Raw genomic sequence first — 12,247 nt, 5'->3', positions numbered from 1 at the left:
AGTAATGGCCGCAAGAAAAACGGCCTTTAGTGTCAAATCTTTCTCCGAAGCGGCTCAAAAGGAGAAGCCTGCAGGGCCTTCAAAACTAGCCCCAGGTTCCAAGCTGGACAGGGTGCTCGCACGGGAGGCCGGAGCCGAAGCACCCCTCTGAGAAACCGTGCCACATCTGGATGAGCAGCTAAAGACACGCCTTCAACCTTACCACGAAGGGAGGCCAACACTGCCACTTGCACCCGCAGGGAATTATAGGCCAAGACTTTTTGTACACCATCCTGCAAAAAGTCCAGAATCGGCGAGACAGGAGCCCGCATGGGTGTGATCGCTTTTGAAGCACACCAAGACTCAAACTGGCGCCAAATCCTGGCATAAGCCACGGAAGTGGAACGCTTGCGGGCCTGCAGGAGAGTGGAAATGACTATTTGAATAGCCTTTGTCCCTCAATTGCGCCCTCTCAATCGCCATGCCATAAGACCAAAGTAGCAGGTGTCCTCCATGGCTACTGGGCCCTTTGACAACAGGTTTGGTACCAGAGGTAAAGGAAGGGGAGCCTCCACTAGCAACTGTCGGAGGTCCGCATACCAAGGCCTCCTGGGCCAATCCGGGGCGATGAGGACCACTTCTCCTGGGTGCAGCCGAATCCGCAGGAGCACCGCCCTATCAAGGGCCACGGAGGGAACACATATAGTAGGCCCGGAGGCCAGGGCTGAGTCAAGGCATCCAACCCTGCCGAGCGAGGATCTCTGCGTCTGCTGAAGCAGCACAGGACTGTGGCATTTGAACTTGTCGCCATAAGATCCATCACGGGCTTGCCCCATTTGGCACAGATCTGCAGGAATACTTCGTCTGCTAGTTCCCATTCTGCTGGATCGATCTGATGCCTGCTTAGATAATCGGCTTGCACGTTGCTCTGACCTGCAATGTGAGCTGCCGACAGAAACTGAAGATGCAGCTCGGCCCAGTGGCAAATCTGTTCGGCCTGCGCGGCCAGTGCCCTGCACTGAGTGCTGCCTCGTCGATTTATATAGGCCACTGCTGTCGTGTTGTCCGACATCACTCTGACAGCCAATCCTTCCAGGGTCACTTGAAAGGCCAGAAGCTCCTGAAACACCGCTTTCAACTCTAGGCGGTTGATGGACCACTCAGACTCCTCGGATGTCCATAGACCCTGGGCATGCTTCCCCTTGCAATGTGCGCCCCAGTCGTTCAGGCTGGCATCTTTCAGTATTAGACACCAATCAGGGAGCGCCAGCGGCATTCCTCGCCGCAGCATGCTGTCTGAGAGCCACCACTCCATGCTGAGTCGGGCCGCAGGGAGCCAAGAAAGTCTGCATTGATAATCCTGAGAAACTGGAGACCATCTTTGAAGTAGGGAATACTGTAGAGGTCTCAGGTGCGCTCTCGCCCAGGGCACCACTTCCAATGTGGCTGTCATCGATCCCAGCAGCTGGACAATGTCCCAAGCTCACAGGCGGGGCAACCTCAGGAGCAGACGGACCTGATTCTGAAGCTTGCAACTGCCTTAGCTCGGGTAGGTATACATAGCCCGAGTCTGTGTCGAACCTGGTACCCAAATATTCTAGGGATTGTGAGGGGGTCAGGTGACTTTTGGCCATATTGACGACCCAGCCTGGAGATTGAAGTACTGAGACCACTCTGGCTGTAGCTTGATAGCTCACTGTTACATAGTCTGCTCTGATGAGCCAGTCGTCTAGGTACGGGTGAACCCTGATACTTTCTCGCCTGAGAAAAGCAGCTACTACCACCATTACCTTCGAAAAGGTTCAGGGAGCTGTGGCGAGGCCAAAAGGCAAAGCCCGGAACTGGAAATGTTTTCCCAACACCGCAAACCTCAGAAACTTCTGGTGCGGGGGCCAAATTGTTATGTGCAAGTAAGGTTCTTTCAGGTCTAGAGACGTGAGAAACTCTCCTGGCTGTACCGCAGCAATGACGGTGCGCAGGGTTTCCATGTGGAAATGCCGCACTCTCAGGGACTTATTTAATTCTTTTAAGTCCAGAATAGGGCGGCACCACAAAGTAGATGGAGTATTGGCCATAGCCGTGTTCAGCGGGAGGTACCGGGGACACGGCCCCTAACTGAATCAGACCTTGCAAAGTCTCCTCTACCGCCGCCCATTTGGCGGCAGAACCGCATCGGGACTCCACAAACACGTCTCTTACTGGGGCGTTGAATTCTATTCTGAATCCATCTCTGATCAGGTCCAGAACCCACTGATCTGAGGAAATATTGGCCCACTCCTCGGCAAAGAGGGAAAGACGTCCTCCGATGACAGGAAGCGAGGAGGGGGCCGGCGCACCATCATTGAGAGGATCGCCCCTGAACTCCAGGCCTAGCGCCTGTGGCTGCGGAACACTTGTCCGAGCGAAAGGAGTTCCTCTGCTGAAAATGGGCACGAGAAGTGAATCCAGCAGAACGCCCCGGGCGGTACCTTCTAGCTTCACGGAAGCGAGGTCTATAAGAGTGGACCGCCTGGCCTTTGGAGGAAGGCCTCGGCCTATCTTCGGGCAAGCGCCCCCAGGGTCTCCCAGGCCTTTAACAATTTTCTCCAACTCCTCATCAAATAGGAGAAGGCCTTGAAAGGGCAACTTCACCAACCTTTGCTTAGAGGCCATGTCCGCTGCCCAATGTCGTACCCAAATAAGACGGCGAGCCGCCACTGCTACTGCCATTTGTTTAGCCGAAGCTCTGACAATATCATAAAGGGCATCAGCCAAAAAGGACAAGGCCGACGCCATCCGCAGAGTCACATCCAAGGAGGGCTCCACTCCATCTCCAGGCTGTTCCACTGCCTGTTGCAACCACGCCAGGCAGGCTCTAGCAGCATAACAACTGCATGCAGACGCCCGAACAGTAAGACCTGCAATTTCAAAGGACCGTTTAAGTGCTGCTTCCAGCCTACGGTCTTGTATATCCTTCAGGGCAACTCCTCCTTCCACAGGGAGGGTAGTTCTCTTTGTCACCGCAGTGACTAGGGCATCTACTTTAGGCATTGCAAAGCGAGCCAAATGCTCCTCACGCAGAGGGTATAATTGACCCATAGCCCTGGAAACTTTCAAAGGTCCCTCGGGGTCAGCCCACTGAGCAGAAATAAGCTCTTGGATGGAGTCATGCAAAGGAAAGGCTCGAGCAGGCTTTTTGGTACTAGCCATCCTAGAATTCACAGAGGAGGCTGTGCCACTGTCAGGCTCTTCAATAGAAAGGACCTGTAGGGTATCTGAAATAAGCGCTGGCAGCTCATCACGGTGGAACCTCCTCACCGCGGAGGGGATCATCCAGATCCTGTGATAATTCTGTACCTGACTCTGGCTCCTCAGACCACGAAGGCCTGCCAGAACTCTCCGAATCCTCACAGCCCGACCACAGGGGGAGAAAAGGAGGTGCACCACTATCTTTATGCCAATCATCAGGGAAAATAGCCTCAGCGGGCAGTCCCAGGCCAGAATCCACCGGGGGGGGGGGGGGGGGGGGGGGGCAATAAGAGGGAGAGCTCTTTTCAGCATGTATGCTTTATGCAATAAGAACACAAAATCAGGGGAGAAAACCTCGCCCTGGGCACCCAGATCCCGTCCGGGGCTAGCAGCTCCCTGAATAGCCTCAATTCGAGGTCACCCCCCCCCCGGGCTCAGGGCTCTCCGTCTCTACGGAGGCCGCGCCATGCGGAGAATTCAAAATGGCGTCCGCTGCCAGTTGTGAGCGGGAAGAATCATCGCTCGCCATGCTCGGGCCGGCTCTTACGCCTGTACAGCACGATTTACAGAGCCCCGCTGCTGATTTGCGCTTGCCACACCAGGAACAGCGCTTTACATTCTCTGCAGCCATCGCCGAAAATGGCGGGAAAATTCAAAATGGCGGTTTCGCGCCAAAAACGCCCCGATCCGGGACCACCCCGGAGGAGTTAGAAAACACTCTTACCTCACCGGACCGAGTATCACAGCTCCGGTCCCATAGAAGAATCAAAGGAAAATCTCTGTTCCTTTTTTTTTTTTTTTTAAACGCTGTGAGGAAAGCAGAGTGTCAGGTTCTCAGGTTCAGAGCCCGCGGGGCCGGGCTCTGGAGCAAACGTGAGCCCTTGGGCTGCTGCTGAGGAGCGACAGCAGCAGGCAAAACCCACCAACACTGGGCAAGCACACCGGCAGGGACTGCAGGCACTGCCCAGCGAACCGGAACACATGGACTGGAATCCCCCGGACTGGAGGACACACCGGACCGGAACACACTGGACTGGAGCGCACCAGACTGGAACACACTGGACTGGAGCACACTGGACTGGTCCGTACAGCTTCACCTGCACTTAGCTACTAAGCCCCCCAGGAGTTGAGCTCCTAGGTTCGAGTAGCCGACAGGACTTACTGGATACCGGATGACATAGGGACCAGGACTGGAAGCAGAAGTGCTCCTAACCCTAAACTGATCTACGTGCTTCCAAGCCCTAAACCAGCAGGAGTGTTCCTAACAGTAAACTGACAAAAGGACTTCCTAAGCCCTATACTAAACAGGAGCTCCTAAGCCCTGCTCAAGAAAGGGACTTCCTAAGCCCTAAACTAACAGAGCAGGGAACTAAACACAAAGCTAACACAGGTGCTACTAAGCACCAAGCTACAAGCAGAGCTCTACACTAATAAGCTAAACACAAAACTACCAAGCTACCTAAGCACTGCTCTAGCAAGCTAGATACAACTAACAAGGGGCTTCCTAAGCACTACTCTGGTAAGCAACCAGAAGAGCTCCTAGCACTAAAAGGGAAGACAGGGGAGCCACAAGGAAAAACCAGGAAAGCTAACACATAAGCCAAAAGTGCTTCTAAAACACCAAACACCAACAGCAAAGACTGCAATGCTCCTAATAGCACAAACACCAGAAGTACTTCTAACAGCAAACTCTGCAGTGTTCCTAACACCAAACCCTGAAGTACTTCTATCAGCAACAGAGCTTCCAAAGCCCTACACACAGCAATGCTTCCAAAACCAAGAGGGAAAAGCAGGGGAACCAAAGGAAAAGCAGGAAAGCTAAACACACACAGTCACCAGTGCACACTGCACTAACACTAACCTGGCCCTTAGCAAAAGCAAGCAGGGAAACTAGACTCAAAGTCAGAAGTGCACACTGCACCACCCTACCTAAAGCAAACACAACCGTTGCAAAGGCCCTGAAGGAAAGAACCCACTTCCTTATCAAGGTCCTCCCTGATGATGTCACACTCCCTAGACCTAGACAAAAGCACACTGACCCAGAGAGGCCCAACCCACACCAATGCAAAACCGTGAAACACGAAGCCAGTACACCCAAAGAGAGTTAGAGCAACTCAGACTACCCACATAGGTGCAGTACAGTGAAACAATTAGAGCCCTGCTGCTGGAAGCTGCCAGCACAGAGAGACAGAGCCAGCTCAGAAAGGACAGACAAAGAAACAGAAGCCAGCTAAGAAGCTGACCCCCAGGAAAGAGGTAAGTTTAAGAGGGGTTCAGACCCCAATCATAACACAGAGGTAATAAGAACTCCGGAGGCTCAGATGAGTGGGAAAGGCAGGGAAAGGCGAACCAATGTGCCTGCATCCACTGAGTGGGAAAGGACAGGGAAAAGCAAGCTACTATGTCCACATCCACAGGGGCATGGGTAAGGAAGGGAAAGGGCTAACCTATGTGCCTTCAAAGTGAAGCTACTATACCCTCTAACACCCCGGCTAACAACTGGCAAGCCAGGAGCCACCCCAGGCAGATTTTTGATGGAGCTCGAAGAAGCTGCAGCCACCCCGCTTGGGGAGATAGAGAATACTGAAGAGGCAGTGGAGCTGGCTGGCCATGAGGCACTGTGAAAAGTTGAATGCTCTCTATCTCCCCCTACTGGTTGATAGACACAACCCATCTGTAATGGCTTCAACCGCTTGATGACAAGGAACATTTGTTTACTCTTTCCAAAAATACTAGGACTAGGGGGCATACGCTTAAGCTACAAAGCTGTAAATTTAATACGAATTGGAGAAAATGTTTCTTCACTCAACATGTAATTAAACTCTGGAATTTGTTGCCACAGAATATAGTAAAGGCGGTTAGCTTAGCTGGGTTTTTTTAAAAAATCTGGACGGCTAACTAAAGGAAAAGTCCATAGACCATTATTAAACTGACTTGGGGAAAATCCACTTCTTATTTCTGGGATAAGCAGCATAAAATGTATTGAACTTTTTTGGGATCTTGCCAGGTATTTATGACCTGGATTGGCCACTGTTGGAAACAGGATGCTGGCCTTGATGGACCGTTGGTCTGTCCCAGTGTGGCAACACTTATGTACTTAGCAGCAGCCATGCTTACCGACGCTCCCAATGCCAGTGCGATGCTCAACATTGATGCAGACATCGAGGTAAGTCCTCTCTCGTTGAGCCTCTCTGGAAACCTGGGTCCTCTTCTTCATGCGAAGAATAGTGAACAGTCAGTGGTGCTACGGACGGGCCCGAGACACTGAAGATACCAAGAATGGGTGTCCTTCTCAGACATCGTTCGATTGCACTGGGTACAGCGCTTAAAGCCAATGGGAACCTTTGTGGACGTAGAAGGAAAAAAATTGCTTGGCTAAATTAAACAAAGTGATGGTGCCTGAAAAAGGGGCAAGGCACGGCAAAAAAATGAAGGGAAAAAAATCCCAGCTGAAGTTAAGGCTTAAAAGCAGCTGGATGATGAAGAAAAGAAAAGAAAACTTAAAACCAGGCAAAATAAACTAAAAATACTGGATGATGAAGAAAAGAAAAGAAAACTTAAAACCAGGCAAAATAAACTAAAAATACTGGATGATGAAGAAAAGAAAAGAAACTTAAAACCAGGCAAAATAAACTAAAAATACAAGGGAAATCAAATGAAGGGGGTTCCACAACTGGGAACACAATTGAGGACGAAAAAAATTGCCTAAAGCCACAAAAAAGCTCTTTTGGACCAAGTGATGTGAAGAAACGGTAATTAAAAAAAAAAAAAGATCTTTAGGACCAAGCGATGTGAAGAAATGGTTAAAAAAAAAACAAACAAACCTACAACCTCTCAGCAGTAAAAAAAGAACTGAGGAGACAGTGTTCTCGTGGCAGGCGGGAAGGCACTCACGCATGCGTGGTGGAGCATGTCCTGCGCTCCACAAACCTCTACTTATGCTTTTCTTAAATCCCGGACCAGGCGACGTGGGTCAGCGTCACCACTTGTGAGACTCTATTTAAAATTTTTCACATCTGTTTTTTTACAAATGTATTTTTTGCAGGTTAAAAATACAGTAAAGTCTCATTATTCATCAATCTAAATGGGAGTCACCCATTTACGGATAAATGAAAACTCAGACAATACGGAAAACAATGGTAACCCTCCTCAAACAATGCAGAAACAAAGGCTTGTAACAGCAGGGTCCAGCTCACAACGGCGGTAAAAGTAGGGTCCCGTTTTTGGAAAATGAAAAGAGGAGCCACGTGATGTCACCAGGGGTCTTGTTGGATATGATGGATGGTTGGATCAGCTAAAGTCGGACAAGCGAGACTATACATTTCAGCCTATGTCCTGCCTGAAGATAAAGATTAGGAAAAAACACATCTTTGCAAAATAATCTATTTTTATAAACCCAACAATTTTTCAGTATCAAAGCAATGATGTAGTTCAAGAAACAAATTACAAACTGAAAAGGCAGAACAAAACCACAGGTCCTTCTGAAAGTCCAGCATCCACCTTAGTTTTCAGCACTAAAGCAGTACCACACTATTCTTTCCCATGCTTATTTGTAGCCTAACTACTAGTGTCATAAGTGTTGCGTAGTCTCATGGCTGTTTGATATCCTGTGTTAATTTTTCTCTCATCCAACCACTTTTCTCAGGCTGCCCTCGACTTAGAAGTCTACATTCATTACTGTATAGTATTCCCCAGATTTTGGGGTCTGCAAATTGCCTTAGTCTTTCACAAAAGCTGCATATCAAACAAAAATAAATCTAATCAGCCACTGTTTTACCTCATTCACCTATCAAGCAAGCAGCATTTGGCTATCAAATAAAACTAATATAATCATTAACATGGCCAGTTTCATAGCTCTATTATCATATCTTCAGCTATTCTCCACCTGCATCTGCTTTGTTGTCACAAAATTACTTACATTTTGATTATCTGTCTCATATTCTCCCATTGATTCTTCCATAATCTGATGTCCGTTCTGCAAAATTAGATACAGAAAAATAAGGTTACTATGATGACAAAAAACAAAACTGCCGGACCAAAAAGAAAATGCATCCAATATATAAGTTTAGGCGAGAGACAACAGAGCATCGCTGACCATCTGTAAACATTTTTTTGTTGATGAGGCTGCTCCCAAACAATGGACAATTCTTAAAGAGATGAGCAGATAAGAAAAAAAACATTATTTTTCACCAGCAATGGGTGTTTCATATACAGCAGAATTAATTTGGCATGCAATCTATCCTACCTACCCAAGAGTTGCATTTCTTTTTGAACTGTAAAACTGACTAAAGCGCTAAAGAGTCCACTATGTGTGGGAGAGATGTTCTGTTCCATCAACATGCGATATCACTCACTTGATGCCTGATCAATTCTGCTGTTTGTGGAAAACATCTGTTGGCCAGCATGACTTGACCAAATGCGCAATCTCTGAAAAGGTACTGGTTCAAGTGGCAATGGGAAGTAAACATAAAAAGTGAAAACCAAGTCAACTTTTTGGATATTGCATTATGGCATCCGGTGGGGAGAAGATTTCAAGACAGTCGCAGTAGTCACAGTAGCTCTGATTAGATGAGACTTCATTTTACTGGTTAGAGAAGTTCATTTGGTCTTAAATTGGATGCAGAAGCTAGCCAATTTGCCAAAAGTTCATTTGACTACTGAAATGTCAGCTCAGGGTTAAAGGACATTCTGATGAACATAGTTCTTTTGATAGTATGCGGAAGCCCTTTGCAGTCCAAAGTGTGTGAAGGGATTTCTTGTATGAATTCTTGTGCAATTTTAGATTGGGGGGGGGGGGGGGGGGGGGGGGGGGGGGGGGAAGTTATTTCCTAGTTAATATGGAAATGTTGTTACTACCTTAACATTTAAAAAAGCACAGTCATAGTAACATAGTAGATGACGGCAGAAAAGACCTGCACGGTCCATCCAGTCTGCCCAACAAGATAAACTCATATGTGCTACTTTTTGTGTATACCTTACCTTGATTTGTATCTGTCATTTTCAGGGCACAGACCGTAGAAGTCTGCCCAGCACTAGCCCCGCCTCCCACCACGGCTCTATCACCCAATCTCGGCTAAGCTTCCGAGGATCCATTCCTTCTGAACAGGATTCCTTTATATTTATCCCACGCATTTTTTAAATTCTGTCACCGTTTTCATCTCCACCACCTCCCGCAGGAGGGCATTCCAAGTACCCCCAACTCTCCGTGAAAAAATACTTCCTGCCATTTTTCTTGAGTCTGCCCCCCTTCAATCTCATTTCATGTCCTCTAGTTCTACCGCCTTCCCATCTCCGGAAAAGGTTCGTTTGCGGATTAATACCTTTCAAATATTTGAACGTCTGTATCATATCACCCGTTTCTCCTTTCCTCCAGGGTATACATGTTCAGGTCAGCAAGTCTCTCCTCATATGTCTTCTAATGCAAAATCCCATACCATTCTTATAGCTTTTCTTTGCACCGTTTCAATTCTTTTTACATCCTTAGCAAGATACGGCCTCCAAAACTGAACTCAATACTCCAGGTGGGGCCTCACCAATGACTTATACAGGGGTATTAAAACCTCTTTTCTTCTGCTAGTCACACCTCTCTATATACAGCCTAGCAACCTTCTAGCTACAGCCACCGCCTTGTCACACTATTTCGTCGCCTTCAGATCCTCAAATACTATCACCCCAAGATCCCTCTCCCCATCCATACATATCAAACTCTCACCGCCTAACACATACGTCTTCCGTGGATTTCTACTAAGTGCATCACTTTGCATTCAATTTAATCGCCAAACCTTAGACCATTCTTCTAGCTTCTGCAGATCCTTTTTCATGTTTTCCACTCCCTCCCGGGTGTCCACTCTGTTACAAATCTTAGTATCATCCACAAAAAGGCAAACTTTACCTTCTAACCCTTCGGCAATGTCACTCACAAATATATCGAACAGAATCGGCCCCAGCACCAATCCCTGAGGCACTCCACTACTCACCTTTCCTCATCAGAGCGAATTCCATTAACCACCACCCTCTGCTGTCTGTTCGTCAACCAGTTCCTAATCCAGTTCACCATGTTGGGCCCTATCTTCAGCCTGTCAAGTTTATTCAAGAGCCTCCTGTGGGGAACCGTGTCAAAAGCTTTGCTGAAATCTAAGTAGATTACGTCTATAGCACGTCCATGATTCAATTCTCCGGTCACCCAGTCAAAGAATTCAATGAGATTCGTTTGGCACGATTTACCTTTGGTAATACCATGTTGTCTTTGATCTTGCAACTTATTGGCTTCCAGGAAATTCACTATCCTTTCCTTCAGCCTCACTTCCATTACTTTTCCAATACCGAAGTGAGACTTACCGGCCTGTAGTTTCCAGCTTCTTCCCTATCACCACTTTTGTGAAGAGGGCCCACATCCGCCATTCTCCAATCCCACGGAACCTCTCCCGTCTCCAAGGATTTATTAAACAAATCTTTAAGAGGACCCACCAGAACCTCTCTGAGCTCCTTCAATATCCCTCAGTCTTAGGAGTATGAAATACTTTGTCCAGATAAAAGCTTAAGAGAAGCAGATTCCATTGGTTCAAACAGCAGCTTCTTAAAAGGTGTTAGGGATGACTTTGCCCACCTGAAAATCAGAAGCCTTCAATAGATCTCAAGTTCCAATGAAAGCAGAATATTCTACCTCTACCAACCATGCTTTTATCCATCAATTTCATTTCAAAGCATACCACAGTAGTGGATGTCTGAATGCAACCTGACCACAGCTGTCCTTTAAGATCACCCAATATTGCAATGACACAGACACCAGATGCTTCCAACACAGCGTATGTAGCACAAGTAAACCTCCCACCTTATGGAACAAGGTTACAGTGTAAAACACAGCTCTGCTCAAGTCACATGGAATGAATTTAATCTGCACAATGAAGTTACTACCACCAAAAACAGAACATTCCAGGTCAGGTACCTCGGTTAACAAGTATTAAGTGATTTGAAAGGAGCTTTCATCAGTTAGGTTAAAACCACCATAAGATCCCATGATACTGTGGAAGGCTTCAATTAGAAGCAAGCCACACAAACACTAAAGGCAGTACAGTGTTGTGTTTCCTTTCTACATATTGGTGGTAAGCAGCAAATGCACTATGATATACCCTAATAGAATTGATTTTAAACCTGACTCAGATACAGAAGATATTCAAGCAGTTCATTGTGGATGAGAAAGGTGTGTAGGGCCTCTGTCCTACCAGATTAAAGGCCAACCAAATTTTAGTTTTGGTCATGGTACCGAAACTGACCCTAAATCCTTTTTCTGCCTGGTTTAGGTTTCAGCCGAAACTGATTACCGTATTTTTCAGACTATAAGACGCACCGGACCATAAGACGCACCTAGGTTTTAGAGGAGGGAAATAGGAAAAAAAAAATTCCTTTTTCCCTCCTCTAAAACCTAGGTGCTCCGGTGCGTCTTGTCCGAGTTCGGGATCGCCCTCCCCCCGGCCCTGTCACCATTTCTCCCTACTCACATCACGCGATCTTCCCTGGTGGTCTAGTGACGTCGGGGCAGGAAAGAGCCCCCTCTTTCCTGCCCAGCACGCTGCTCTCCGTCCTCCTGTATGCTGCCTAACGGTCTCGGCGAGATTCAAAATGGCCGCCGAGAATTGAAGTCTCGGCGGCCATTTTGAATCTCGCCGATACCATCAGGCTGCATACAGGAGGACGGAGAGCAGCGCACTGGGCAGGAAAGAGGGGGCTCTTTCCTGCCCCGACGCACTAGACCACCAGGGAAGATCGCGTGACGTGAGTAGGGAGAAGTGGTGACAGGGCCGGGGGAGGGCGATCCCGAACTCTGGGGGAGGGCGGGAAATCGCTACCTTCGGACTATAAGACGCACCCCCCATTTTCCTCCCAAATTTGGGGGGAAAAAAGTGCGTCTTATAGTCCGAAAAATACGGTATGTATTTTTGGTGAAAGCTGAAAATTTGTGCTTTGTGCTCTTCACCAGCCAGTTGTCAAGATAAGGGTACACATGGACTCCCAGTCTGCACAGTAACGCTGACACTACCGC

At 47.9% G+C, this 12,247-nt stretch overlaps 1 protein-coding gene across 4 annotated transcripts in view; it reads right to left on the bottom strand.

The window, feature by feature from the left end:
* The window catches only part of RPS6KA3 (ribosomal protein S6 kinase A3), a 209,217-nt gene that overhangs the window by 175,239 nt on the left and 21,731 nt on the right, over positions 1 to 12,247 (bottom strand). For all 4 annotated transcript variants that reach the window (XM_030202258.1, XM_030202262.1, XM_030202259.1 and 1 more), the window contains exon 2: positions 8,126 to 8,182. In XM_030202258.1, the coding sequence (XP_030058118.1) occupies positions 8,126 to 8,182 (57 nt within the window). The remainder of the gene's footprint in view (positions 1 to 8,125; positions 8,183 to 12,247) is intronic.

The sequence above is a fragment of the Microcaecilia unicolor genome, chromosome 4, assembly GCF_901765095.1.
Source record: "Microcaecilia unicolor chromosome 4, aMicUni1.1, whole genome shotgun sequence".
Classification (NCBI taxonomy): domain Eukaryota; kingdom Metazoa; phylum Chordata; class Amphibia; order Gymnophiona; family Siphonopidae; genus Microcaecilia; species Microcaecilia unicolor.
Note: the sequence above shows the minus strand (reverse complement) of the source record. Positions and strands in the feature narration are given on the sequence as shown.